General features: G+C 38.5%; 1 protein-coding gene across 1 annotated transcript in view; it reads left to right on the top strand.

Annotated features, from left to right (window-relative positions):
- The first annotated feature begins 448 nt into the window (after nucleotides 1–448).
- The window catches only part of LOC100950575 (guanylate-binding protein 1), a 24316-nt gene continuing 9937 nt past the window's right edge, over nucleotides 449–14827 (top strand). The window contains exons 1-6 of the mRNA XM_012801626.1: nucleotides 449–653; nucleotides 4287–4414; nucleotides 5554–5663; nucleotides 6509–6705; nucleotides 12908–13150; nucleotides 14222–14502. Of these exons, the coding sequence (XP_012657080.1) occupies nucleotides 464–653; nucleotides 4287–4414; nucleotides 5554–5663; nucleotides 6509–6705; nucleotides 12908–13150; nucleotides 14222–14502 (1149 nt within the window). The 5' untranslated portion in view covers nucleotides 449–463. The remainder of the gene's footprint in view (nucleotides 654–4286; nucleotides 4415–5553; nucleotides 5664–6508; nucleotides 6706–12907; nucleotides 13151–14221; nucleotides 14503–14827) is intronic.

The following is a 14827-nucleotide window of genomic DNA, read 5'->3' on the forward strand; positions in this document are numbered from 1 at the left end:
ATAGAACCAAGAGGCATCCATCAAACAATGAAACATTTATTCATGAGGATCTTTATGCACTGTTATAAGAAGTAAATAAATTTAATAACTAAATATTGAATTTCTTTCATATAGCCAGGAGGCAAAATGAATTTTATAAATCCTCTTCCATTTTCCATTTGCTATCTAGAACACATTTTAATAAGGATGCAGAAGAACAGTTTTCCACAAAAAAATTAAACCAAAGATCAGGACCATGAGAATGATTGAACATTGGTCACTGATATACCAACATTCTTACAGCAAACTGCTTTGATGATACTTCCCTAATTTTCTATAATGATGCAGATTTTCAATCATTTGTCCTACCCATTGAATTTTTAGGCCTGGTGGGAAATTTTAAGACTCTTCCTTTTGAATGCAAAAGGCTGGAAATTCTACTCTATTCCATTTATTCTCTTGCAGATAAGAGAACACCCTGAACATGGCCTCAGAGATCCACATGCCAGGCCCAGTATGTCTCATTGAGAACATCAAAGGGCAACTGAAAGTTAATCCAGAAGCCTTGGAGATCCTGTCTGGCATCATGGAGCCCGTGGTGGTGGTGGCTATTGTGGGCCTCTACCGCACGGGTAAATCCTACCTGATGAACAAGCTGGCTGGGAAGAAGAAGGGTGAGTGGCACCTGCAAAGCTCAGATGATACCCTTCTGTCTACCTGTACCGTCAACATCTAGTCTGGGGATATGAGGAGAGAAAGCTAGAGATGGAGATTGATATAGTTCAAATATTTTTTGTTAAATCTCCAAATCTCATATTGAAATTTGAGTTTTAATCTTAAAGATGGTGACCTAATGGTAGGTGTTTGGGTCATGGTGGTGGATCCCTCATGAATGGCTTGGTGACATCCTCATGGCAATGAGTGAGTTCTTGCTTGTTTAGTTCATAAGAGAGTTGATTAAAACACCTGTCACCTCCCTCTGCTCTTTCTATTGCTTCCTCTCTCACCATGCGATCTCTACATACTGACTCCCTTTCAACTTCCACCATGAATACAATTAGTGTGAGGCCCTTACCATATAAAGATTCTGGCACCATGTTCCTTATAGAGCCTGCAGAACCATGAGCCAAATAAACCTTATAAAAAATATTATGAATTACCCAGTCTTAGCTATTCTTTTATAGCAACTCTAAATAGGTTAAGACAGGGATGACTACTGAAAGCTAATTTTTCACTCATGATTGGGCTTTTTATTTTCACTTTCTTCTAAGGGATAAGAGTCAGTTCACTAACTCTTCCTACTATGCTTTGGTTTCCCTTTTTAAAAGCATAAATTGTTCCTTTTCTAGAAGTAAGGTGGTAGTGATTAATATACGTAATGAACTATATATTCATATAGGAACATCAAGTTTCCACTGAACACTAAAGGTAGAAAACTGTTCGACTCTATAGTGGATTTTCTTTTTTATTGTAGAACATACATAACATAAAATTTCCCTTGTAAACTTTTCTTGTGGGTGTAGGGGGAGACAAGGTCTTTCTATGTTGCTTAAGGCAGTCACAAATTCCCAGGCTCAAAGGAATCTCCCAAGAAGCTAAAATTACAGGAATATACCACCTTGCCCTACAACCTTTCTAACAATTTTTAAGAGTACAGTTCTGTGACCTCAAGTAAATTCACATTGTTGTGCAGCCTTCACCACCATTTACCTCCAGAACTTTTTCATCTTCCCTAACAGAAATTTTGTGCCCATTAATCAAAACCTTCACCCTCGCCCATATCCCACCATCATTGTACATTATGTCTCCATGAATTTGATTACTATTACATTGTATAATAGTAGCACTCTGGACTCTGAATTTGACTACTATAGGAACCTTATATAAGTGGAATCATACGCTGTTTGTCCTTTTGTGACTGGTTTATTTCAATTTGCATAATGTCTCAAAGGTTCAGCAATGTTGTACCATGTGTCAAAACTCTCTTCCTTTATAAAGCTGAAAAATTGCAAATAGATATCAATTTGTTTATCTGTTCATCTGCTGATGGACACTTGGGTTATTTTACTTTTTTGCTTTTATGAATATTTCTGGAATTAATGTTGTTCCTGCTATCACCTCTCTTGGGTTTATACCCAGAGTGGCATTGTTGTCTCATATGATCACCCTATAAATATATTTCATTTTTAAAGGAATCACTATACTGTTTTCCACAGTGACTCTGTCATTTTAAACTTATGCCAGAAATGCACAAGAGTTCTAATTCTTCACATCCTCACCAATGCTTGCTGTTTTCTGGTTTCTTGACAGCAGCCAAGAATGGTTATGAAGTAGTATCTCACTATGGTTTTTATTTACATTTCCCTAATAACTTATAATGTTGAGCATCTTTTCATGTATTCTTGGCCATTTGTATATTTTCTTTGGAAAAATGTCTGTGCAAGTCCTTTGCTCATTGTTTAATCTAGTTGTGTTACACTGCATTGAACTGTATCACAGTTTGCTATGTGCATTGTCAGTTACATATCTAACAAATATTTTCTCCCACTTCATGTGTTACCTTTTTGCTCTGTTGATAGTATCCCTTGATATACAAAAGCTTTTAATTTTGATGAAGACATGGTTAGATATTTTTTGCTTTTGTTGTCTATGCTTTTGGTGTCACATCTGAGAAATCGTTGAGAAATTCAATTCCATAAAGCTTTTCCCCTATGTCTTCTTTTCGAATTTTATTGTTTTAGGTCTTATACAGATAGAAGGTAACAGAGCATTTTTTTTTCTTTTTTTATTCTCTTTTCCTTTTTTTATATGAACAGTACTATTTTCATTTGTTGAAGAAACTCTCCTTTCTTCAATGAATGATTTTTGCACCCTTACTGAGAATCATTTGACCATATGTATACAAGTTTATTTCTAGGCTCTCTCTTCTCTTTCGTTAATCTATATGTCCCTCTTTATGCCAGTACCACAGTTTTCATTCTTTGTAGTAAGTTTCAGAACTCAGAAAGTGTAAGACCTCAACTTTATTTTTTTTCTTTTTTGGCCGGGGCCAGGTTTGAACCTGCCACCCCTGGTATATGGGGCCAGTGCCCCACTCCTTTGAGCCACAGGTGCCACCCACTTATTTTTCTTTTTTTAAGATTTTTTTTCACTCTTTGGAGGTATTTTTGGAGATATCTCGAGATTTCATATCAAAACTAGGGTAGATTTTTTTTCTATTTCTATAAAAATGTAATTTGGAATTTTGATAGGAATTGCATTGAATCTGTATATCACTTTTTTTGTAGTAGTGACATCTTAAAAATAGTAAGTGGTTCAAGTCATCAACTCAGAATGTCTTTCTAATTATTTGTGTCTTTAATTTCTTTTAAAACTATTTTATAATTTTTGCTACATATCTTTCACTTCCATGTTTAAGCTTATTCATGAGTAGTTTATTCTTTTGATACTCTTGCAAATGAAATTTTCATCTCACTTTTCTTTTCAGATTGTTCATTGTTAGTGTATAAAAATGCAACTGACTTCTGCACATTGATCTGGTATGATGTAACTTTGCTGACTCTTTTAGTTCTCGTAGTTCTTTTGTGGAATAGTTAAAGTTTTCTATATATCATCTGTGAGCAAATCATTTTGCTTCTTCCTTTATAATTTGGATGCCATTTATTTCTTTTTCTTGACTAGTTACTCTGGAAAGGACTAGCAAACATAGGCATCCTTCTCTTGTTCCTGATCTTACAGGAAAAGCTTTCAGTCTTTCACCTTTGAGTATGATGATCCCTGTGGGCTGTTCATATATGGTGTGGTAGTTCCCTTCTATTTTTTGTTCTTTGATTGTTTCTATCATGAAAGTGTGGTGATTTTTTTCATATATTAGGTGTTCTACTTTCCCTGTTTCTCTGATTCCAAATATAATCAATACTCGTTGTGATATATAGGTTGTTTCCTAACGTTGGTTATGCTAACTTTTATCTCGATTTCTTTCTTTCTTTTCTTTCTTTTTTTTTTTTTTTTGAGACAGAGCCTCAAGCTATCACCCTGGGTAGAGTGCTATGGCATCACAGCTTATAGCAACCTCCAAATCCTGGGCTTAAGTGATTCTCTTGCCTCAGCCTCCCAAGTAGCTGGGACTACAGGCACCTCCCCTATAACGCCTGGCTAGTTTTTGGTTGTAGTTATCATTGTTGTTTGGCAGGCGGGTCTGGATTCGAACCTGCCAGCTCAAGTGTATGTGGCTGGTGCCTAAAGGCCCCTTGAGCTACAAGCACCGAGCCTTTATCTCAATTTCTTGAATTTACTCACCCTTGCAGGCTTCTCTCTGGGTTACACAATGCAGTCTCATACCAAAGGAATCTGGATGTGGTGTGTGCCCCATCCCACAAAGTTAAACAATACCCTAGTTCTGCTTGACACTGAAGGCCTGGGAGATGTAGAGAAGGTAAGAATTGAGAATTCAATTTTGGAACAAGCCTTTCATGTTCTCTATGCTATTTAGTGTTTCTTTAAATAAAAGCTTGTACTTAACCATATTTTTAAACAGTATCTCTTAACACGTTATAAGGCTAAGTTTAGCAACTGGAGTTAAGAGAAATATTTATAAAAAAAGAATCCAAGCAGATGGCATTGTGATCAACAGACAGTATTTTGACTATTAACAACAGTGAGCTATATATGACTCAATGAAAATATGAAAAGGTAGCACAAATAAACTCAGTGTCATGAGTATTACTCTGCAGAGATTTTAGATATGGATTTGGAGCCCTATGACTTTGTGTTTAAATTTAAATTTTGTTCACTAACTCGGTGGCTTATGCACATTAGTAATGTGAAATTATTTGACTTCTTTTAGCCTCAGCTTGCTGATGTGCAAAATGGATGGCACAGGTCTATATTTGCCTCATTGTATTGTTTTAAATATTTAATAAGAAAAACAATGTGTCAGTTGCATAGTAATTGCTTGAAAATAGCTACAAGTATGGCTCGGCTCCTGTGGCTCAAGCGGCTAAGGCGCCAGTCACATACACCTAAGGTGGTGGGTTCGAATCCCCAGCCTGGGTCCGCCAAGCAACAATGATGGCTGCAACCAAAAAATGGCCAGGTGTTGTGGCGGGCACCTGTAGTCCCAGCTACTTGGGAGGCTGAGGCAGGAGACTCGCTTGAGCCCAGGAGTTGGAGGTTGCTGTGAGCTGTGATGCCATGGCACTCTACCCAGGGGGATAGCTTGAGGCTCCATCTCAAAAAAAAAAAAAATAGCTACAAGTATGAGCCATTTTATACCCAATTTTCCTATTAAGAAAAAATAAAAATTTTTAATTTAAATTATACTTAAAGGTTTAGGATGCACACACACCAACCTTAACTATTTTCTAATTATCTGCCCGTGATCATAGTAAGACCTAGCTAGAATCAGTGTAATTCAAAAATACTATTCGATAACTATTCAGAGGCCAATCTTTTCTGTTTGGATGTGAGTTCCTTTGATAGGTTATTAGTCTAGAAATCCTAATTTGATGAGCATAATTTTTACCTTTGGATATTTGGAACATACCCGTGACCAAATTGCGTTCTGACTTCCAGGGAGACAACCAGAATGACTCCTGGATCTTTGCCCTGGCCATCCTCCTGAGCAGCACCTTCGTGTACAACAGCATGGGACCCATCAACCAGCAGGCCATGGACCAACTGCAGTATCCTTTCATTGTGGTGCAAAACAATCCAAAGAGAAAAGAGACCTGCACTAATAACCCAGGTCTATAAGTCATGGTAAATCAAGCTCAACTTTTTTTTTTTTTTTTAGAGACAGTCTCACTGTCACCCTTGGTAAAGTCCCATGTGTCACAGCTCACAGCAACCTCCAGCTCTTGGACTTAGGTGATTCTCTTGCCTCAGCCTCCTGAGTAACTGGAACTACAGGTGCCTGCCACAACACCTGGCTATTTTTTTGTCGTTGCAGTTTGTCCAGGGCCAGGTTTGAACCTGCCACCCTTGGTATATGGGGCCAACATCCTACTCAGTGAGCCACAGGTGTCACCCAACATTTTTTTTTTTTTTTTTACTGAGTCTCACTCTCAACCTAGGTAGAGTGCTATAGTGTCATAGCTCACCATAGCACTCTCAAATTCCCCCAAACTATCATAGCTACCTCAAACTCTTGGGCTCAAGCGATTGTCTTCCCTCAGCCTCCCAAGTAGCTGGGACTACAGGCACCTGCCACCATGCCTGGAGAGTTTTTTCCCATTTTTAGTAAAGACAGGATCTTGCTCTTGCTCAGGCTGGTCTCAAACTCCTGAGCGCCAGGGATCCTCCTGCCTCAGCCTCCCTGAGTGCTAGGATTACAGGTGTTACCTACTGAGCCTGGCCTGAGAAAATATTTTTTTAGAAGATCAAGTACAGGAGAAAGATCCCAATTCTTCTCCCGAAGAATTGACTGAGTTTTAAAAACAAAGACAGAATGAGGAATTTGTGACATGTGGAAAGAAGCTGGGATGGGGTCCCTCTTCATTGAGCTGCTTTTCCTTAGTTAACTTCTCAGCTATGTGACAGAGTTGACAGGTCGACTCAGGGTAAAATCCTCACCTGATGCCAATGAGGGGGAAGATTCAGCAGAATTTGTGAGCTTCTTCCCAGACTTCATGTGGACACTGAGAGATGTGACCCTGAAGCTGGAAGCAGATGGGCAACTCCTCACTCCAGATGAGTACCTGGAGTTTTCCTTGAAGTTAAAACAAGGTGATGGATATTTTCTTCCAGGTTTTCCAGGAAATTAATAATTTTGTATAGGTGAAATAATAACTTACAAAAATTGTGAAATTATAAAAGTTACATTCACAATTTGCTATTTCTACTCATCAGGCTATTTCTCAGGAGTAAGTCCTGTTTAGTGTCTGATTTAAAAGATTCCATTTTTACTGCAATACTCTTCCTTTGGTATAGAAATAAGTTTCTTTTTTTTTTTCTTTTATTTTTACTTCACACATAATAATTGTGTGCATTTATGTGATACAGAGTGGTATCACATTAAGTGCATACAATGTATAATGTTCAAATCAGTGTAATCAGCATATCTGTCACTTCAAACATTTATCATATTTTTGTTTTGTGAACATTCTAAATCCTCTCTTCTAGTGTTTTGAAAATATACAATAAATTATGATTAACCACATTTACCCTGCAGTGCTACAGAACATAAAAAATCATTCCTCCTATCTAGCTTCAATATTGTATCTGTTAACCAACATTTCCCCATCCTCCCTTCCCTGATGCCCTTCTCACCCTCTAACACCTACAGTGTTATTCTCTACTTCCAAGAGCTCAAATATGTTTTAGCTCTCACAGATAAGTGAGAACACATAGCATTTATTTTTCTATGCCTGCCTTACTTCATTTATCATAATATCCTCCTGGTTCATATATGTTGCCATGAATGATAGAATTTTATTATTTTTCATGGCTGAATAGTATTCCATATATATATATATATATATATATATATATATGCCACATTTTCTTTATTGATGTATCTGTTGATGGACAATTTATTTGATTTAATATATTAGCTATTAGAATAGTATTGCAACAAACATGGGAATCATAGTATCTTTTTGATATGTTTATTTTCTTTCCTTTGGCTAGATATCCAGTAATGAATTTGCTAGATCATATAGCAGTGTTATTTTTAGTATTTTGAGAAATCATCATAGTAATGGCTGCAATAATTTACATTCCCACGAATAGAGTATAAGAATTCCATTTTCTATGCATTCTAACCAGCATTAGTTATTGTTTTTTCCCTTCAGGATAGTATCCCATTATAACTGGGATGAGATGGTGTCTCTGTGTTTTATTTTTTGCATTTCCTTAATAATTAGTGATGTGAAAATTTTCTCCTGTACTATTTCTTGACCATTTGTATGTCTTCCTTTGATTAATGTCTGGTCAATTCCTTGGCCTCTTTTTAATAGGATTATTTGGGGAGGGTGTTTCTGTTGAGTTTCTTGAGTTCTTTGTGTATTTTGAAAATTATCAGTCTTTGATCAGATGAATAGTTTATAAATTATGTTTGCCAATTTCATAGGTTGTCTCTTCACTCTGTTGATTGTTGATTCTTTTTCTCTGCAGAAGATTTTATTTATTTATTTTTTAATTGAGACAGAGTCTCACTTTGTCACCCTTGTTAGAGTGCTGTAGCATCACAGCTCACAGCAACCTCAAACTCTTGGGCTCAAGCAATTCTCTTGCCTCAGCCTCCCTAGTAGCTGGGACTACAGGTGCCCACCACAATACCTGGCTATTTTTCTTTTGTTTGTTTGTTTAGCAGGCCTGGGCCAGATTTGAACCCACCATCTCTGAAGCACATGGCCAGTGCCCTAACCACTGAGCATGGGTGCCCAGCCATGCAGAAGATTTTAGTTTAATACAGCTGCATTTGTCTATTTGTGCTGCCTGTGTTTTGGAAGTCTTAGCCACAAAATATTGGCCTAGATCAATGTACTGAAGTTTTCCTGTACATTTTCTTCTACTACTTTTACAGTTTGGAGTCTCAGGTTTAAGTTGTAATCTACTGTCAGTTGGTTTTTGTATATGGTAAATGATTTAACTTTTCTGCATGTGGAAATCCAGATTTAGCAGCACCACATATTCAGTTGGTCACAGATACAAGGATTTACTTCTGGGTTCTTTATGCTGTTCCATTAGTCCATGTGTCTGTCTTTTTACCAAAACCATGCTGTTTTGGTTACTACAGCTTAGTAGTATACTTTGCATCTTTTTATTCATGTGAACTTATAAGATACAAGTGTAATTTTGTCACATGTGTAGATATAGTGGTAAACTAAGAACTTTTAAGCTATCCATCACCCCAATAGTGTACAATGTATTCATAAAGTAATTTATGTTCCTCCACCCTCCATCCCAGTCTTCCAAGTCCACATTGTGTTTGTGTTAAATTCCACACTCTACATCCAGGTATTCACATTACTTGGCTCCCACTTGTAAAGAAGAACATGTAGTATTTGTCTTTCCGTGTCTATCTTGTTTCATTTAAAATAAAGGCCTCCAGTTCCATCCATGCTGCTACAAAAGACATGATTTCATTCTTCTGTATAGCTGAATAATAGTCCATTGTGTATTCAGATCACATTTTCCTTATCTAATCCCCACTGATGGACAACTAAGTTGATTCCATATCTTTGCTCTTGCTAATATTGCTACAATAAACATACAAGCACAAGTGGTTTTTTGATAGAATTTTTTTCTTTTTTTTTTTTTACCTTTGGGTAGATACCCAGTAGTGGGACTGATGGGTCTAATGCTAGGTCTACATCTAGTTCTTTGAGAAATATCCATACCATTTTCTGTATAAGTTATACTATTTTACATTTCCACCAACAATGAATAAGCATTTCCTTCTCTCTTCATTCTCAACAATATCTGTTACTTTTTGTCTTTTTATCAAAAGTGAACCTACCTGGTATAAGATGATATCTCATTGTGGTTTTAAAATGCATTTCTCTCATGATTGTTAATGTTGAGTATTTTTTCATACGCCTGTTGGCTGTTTGTATTTCTTATTTTGAGAAATGTCTATATGTCATTTCCCCATTTTTTAGTGGGATTCTTTGTTTTTTGTTGTTGTTGTGTTCCTTGTAAGTTCTGAATATTAGTCCCCTGTAGGATGCAGAGTTTGCAAATATTTTCTTCTATTCTACCAGTTGTCTGTTTGTTCTGTTATTTATTTATTTACTTACATACTTACTTTTGCTCTGCAAAGCCCTTTAATTAAGTCCATTTGTCTAGCTTTGTGGCCTGTGCTTTTGAGAACTTAGTTGTGAATTCTTTACCTACACCAATGTCTGTAAGAATTTTTCCTAAGCTATCTTCTAATAATTTTACAGAAGAAGGTCTCAAATTTAAGTCTTTCATCTACCTTTTTGATTGTTGATTTTCATAGATAGGTAGAGCTACAGATTCAGTTTCATTCTTCTGCATATCGCATTCTTCTGCATTTTCCCAACACCATTTATTAAAAAGGGTATCCTTTCACCAGTGTATGTCAGCTTTGTCAAAGACCAGGTGTCTGTAAATATGTGGCTTTATTTCTGAGTTGACTATTTTGTTCCATAGATTTATGTGTCTACTTTTATGCCAATACTATGCTGTTTTGGTTAGTTAGTATTGTAGTAAAACTTGAGGTCAGTTAATGTGATATGCCCGCCCAATTTGGTACTTTTTGCTTAGGATTACTTTGAATATTCAGTGTTTCTTTTTGACTCCACATGAATTTCAGGATGGGTTTTTCTATTTCTATGAAAAATGTTATTTGTATTTTGATAGGGGTGTGATTTGTATTTTGTACAAATTTGTACAAAAATGTGATTTGTATTTGATAGTAGATTGTTTTAGATAGTATGATCATTTTAACAGCATTAATTTTTTTTGTATCCATGAGTATGGAGAGTCCTTCTGTAGGTGTCCTATTTAATTTCTTTCATTAATGTTTTATACTTTATTTTGTTTGTTATCACTGTTGTTTGTTTTTGTAGACATCTTTTATCTCCTTGGTTAAATTTATTCCTAGGTATTTTATTTTGTGTGTGTGGCTACTGTAAATGCAATTGTTTTCTTGATTTTTTAAATCAGTTCTTTATTGGTGTATAGAATTGCTACTGATTTTTGTGTATAATTTTTTTTTCCTTGAAGTTTATTGAATGTTCTTAAAGTGTTATGGTGGAGTCTTCAGGTTTTCCTTTACATAAGATCATGGCAACTGCAAAGAAGGACAATTTTACTTTCTCCTTTACAAGTTGATAGGGTTTTTATAGTGATAATGCCTGATTCCTTTCTCTTTCTCCCTGTGTATCTGCTCAACTAGTGATTTTTATACTTTTGTGTGTTTCTATGATGATAGATAGGCCATCATGGGGCTGGTCCTCAGACACCATTGATGGCAGTGGGAAACCCCAGCAGGCCAGTCCTCAGTTCCCCAGGCAACCTGCTCAGGTGCAGGCTGACAGGGGTAGACAGAGCAGGTGGACCTTCAAGTCCCTGGGCTGTATGTATTATGCCTGCAGTGGCAGTAGTGGTGAAGGCTCCTCCATGGCCAGTGCTGTGGTAGTATTGTTACCAGAATTTCTTTCTGCAGTAGGTCCTCAGTCTTGGAGATTCCAAGACCAAAGAATGGTTCATTCCAAAGAATGAACCCATGGACCACAGAGATCAATGATAAGATAGAATTTTTATTAAGATACAAAGGAACAGGGAAGGGAGGGAAGGCACCAGAGCCTCTGGCAGGATGGAAAGACCCAAGTGGGAAACACCCCTGTGAGTCTTTCCTCTAGGAATTTTTATTCTGTTTGGGGGTAGTTACACTTGGCTGGGACTTGGCAGCCTTCAATGTTGATTAGTGACTGAATGCCAGTAGTTAACAAATCAATGCAGTACTTCTTGCTCTGGGAAAAAGCCATAGGGGTATTCAGAGACTGTGGCTTAGAGAGAAAAACATCTGTTTAGGCCTGGAAAACTGGAGTCAGTTGTCTAGTCCTTAGTGGGAAAAACCCTGTTATCAGTAGCAGGCTAACCAGACCAAGACCCGGCCAGCCAGGTGGTAGGTGCAGGTGGGCAATGGCAATAACAACTTGGGTAGTCCAGACCCTTGGTCCCCACAAGACACACACAGGGGTCTGTGGCAGCAGGTAGGGAAGACCCACCCTGGGGATGTGGGTGCTGCATTCAGTTCTGACTGTGGCAATAGTGGCCCTAGGTGAGGCAGTCCTGTCTTTAGGCTCATGGATGGCTTGCACAAACATGAGCTCTGGTGGGCAGGATGGACCTCCCCAGGTCCCACCACTGTGTGCAGAGGCACTCATGATGGCTGGAAAGACAGGCCTCACCTAAGACCTCTGGCCCACATGCATGCAAACCCTAATTACTAGTAGGAGCTAGTGTTATAGGACTATTCTCAGACCCCAGAAGGTTCACCTAATGCTTGATAACCCCACCTTGAAGAGGGTAGGGTTGCTGTCAGTGGCAACAGGTAGAGGGCAGTTGGCACTCATGCTCTAGGAAATGGTGTTTCAATCCCCTTTGTCCTGGTGACAGATGTCCTGATGTGCTAAACTACCTATTCCCTGAGATGTAGGCTGGCATCAGGACTCTGCAGCACTTTGGTGGAGATGAGGGGCTGTCTGTAGGGTTCTAAGGATGTGGAGATGCAGGAGTTTGGGCAAGGGCAGGGTTAGTCTGGTGAGTGCTGGGTTTTTAGTATAGCTCCATGCTTTAGGTACTTGGGTCTGGAGTGGTGAGTGAAACCCAGTGTAAACTTCTCTGGAACATCTCCAGACTCTCAAGTGGAGTCAGGGTGAATACCTATACTAGGCTCAGAGACTGTGAGGGCCAGAGGCTCTCCTATGGCCAGGATTTCTGGTGTCTATATCAGAATGTGGACTGATGGTGATCTCTGGCTTATTTTTTTCTCCAAACAGAGCATTCCCCCCTGCTTCTTAGCCAGTGCTAGCCAGGTGGCTGTTTGGGTTCCCTCTTCTGTGCCTCATGGGGCCCCCATCACTTCCCTGCTGAATTCCCGGGTTCTCTCTTTCAGATGCTCTATTCAATGTGTTTTGTTCCTTCTTTGTGGAGGAGGGAAGTGACTGGTATCTCTAGCCTTCCAAACTCCTCGACCTCTTCCCTGTACTGTCTCCTCCTTAGCTTTTGTGAAGCTGCACACAGCTAAAGAAAATGCAGTAGAAGGAACATATATTTGAAGAAAATTTTAGATGACATATTACCTCAACTACAACTTGAACTTTACCTTAGAAATGGGAACAATGTAACCTAATAGGTTGTGCTGTCATATTAATCTGAATTTTAAAAATATAATCTAATAGGATTTTTAAAAAACACTGTTGTAGATACAACCCCTTCTGTTTTTCTCCAGGTACCACTGAAAAAGATAAAAATTATAACTTGCCCCGACTCTGTATCCGAACGTTCTTCCCAACTAAGAAATGCTTTGTCTTCTACCCTCCCACTGAGTGGAAAAAGCTTACTGAGCTTGAAATGCTGGATGATGATGAGGTGGATTCTGATTTTTTAAATCAAGTGGAAGAATTCTGTTGCTACACTTTCAGCCATTCCAAGACTAAAACTCTTCCAGGAGGTGTCAAGGTCAACGGACCTCGTGAGTCCCCTTCCCAGTCTTTCCACTCGTTGTTAAGACTAAGAAGGGGTTGAAATAACATTGCTTATGTTCAGCTTTGAGAAATGCAGGGTCTACTACTATAATTTCTTGAATGCTTAACATTAGTCAAATCTTTGGGGTCGGGGAAGATAGTTAAAGCCAAGGTAAAGGGAATCTCTATCCTTAATATATAGTATTGTCCTGGCACTCTGGACTTACACAGTGCAATTAGGTAGCCATAGACAGAAGTGTTGTTATTTCAATTGAAATACAATTTAAGTAAAATTAGAGAATTAAAAATTTAGATCACATAGCATTATTTAAAGGGCTTGAGAGTGACTTACACTTAGTAGCTTCCATAATGGACGGCACATAGAACATTTTATTTATCCCAGAAAGTTCTATTGAACAACAATAGAATGAGTTTGAATAAACCAAATCCATCTGACTTGGATGGCATACTTTATTCTACAAATATTTATTAAAAGCTAACCATGGGGCATGATGCATAGGACAGATGACACAGACATAAATGAGAGAGGTGGGATTCAGACAGGAACCCCACCTAGCACTCCAGTAGATACATTCAATAAACACATGCTTCCCTGATATAGAACAGGGATTCTCAACCTTTGGGGTCCATACATATCACCTGGGTAAATAGGCAGTCTTGGGGTTATAAGAGAGATTTCTGTAGTTCTTAAGTTTAATTTGTATGTAAGTTGAAACAGGTAATATGTAATTTACCCATTACCTGTAATAATCTCCGTCAAAAGTGCAAGTCATATGTCAGCCAGATGTTTGTAACTTGGGTACTGACTGCAATGGCCTCCATTCACAAGTATGTGCTATATAAAAGGTATATATTTGTAACTCAGAGACTCCCTGTATTATCAAAGTGAAGTTTCCATTTTGGTAGGTCTGAAGGCCTAATAATCTGTATTTGTGTCAGGTTTCCCCATGATGCTCATGACATTAATTGGGCAAATATCTAAAAAAAGCTCAGAATTATGCAGAACAGAAAACTTCCTCCACTCTATCTACAACCAATCATTTGTTCTCTATTTGTAGGTCTAGAGAGTCTGGTGCAGACCTATGTCCAGGCCATCAGCAGTGGGGATCTGCCCTGCATGGAGAACGCAGTCCTGGCCTTGGCTCAGATAGAGAACTCAGCTGCAGTGCAAAAGGCCACTGCCTACTATGACCAGCAGATGAGCCAGAAGGTGGAGCTGCCCACAGAGACCCTCCTGGAGCTGCTGGACCTGCACAGGGCCAGTGAGAGGGAAGCCATCGAAATCTTCACCAGGAGTTCCTTCAAAGATGTAGACCATGCATTTCAAAAGGAATTAATGGTGATTTTTCTCTCAGTTTATATGGATTAGAGTTTTAGAAGGCAAACTAACACAGAAAATGAAACAAATATTTCACCGAGTGTAGTGGCTCATGCCTGTAATCTTAGCACTCTGGGAGGCTGAGGTAGGTGGATCTCCTGAGCTCAGAAGGCGAAGACCAGCCAGAGCAAGAGTAGAAACCTGTCTCTACAGAAAAAAACTAGTGGCTCGGTGCGTGTGGCTCAAGTGGCTAAGGCGCCAGTCACATACACCTGAGGTGGCAGGTTTGAATCCAGCCCAGGCCGGCCAAACAACAATGATGGCTACAACCAAAAAATAGCCAGGC

This window comes from Otolemur garnettii, unplaced genomic scaffold (assembly GCF_000181295.1).
Source record: "Otolemur garnettii isolate 467f Iridium unplaced genomic scaffold, OtoGar3 scaffold00010, whole genome shotgun sequence".
In the NCBI taxonomy this organism is placed as follows: domain Eukaryota; kingdom Metazoa; phylum Chordata; class Mammalia; order Primates; family Galagidae; genus Otolemur; species Otolemur garnettii.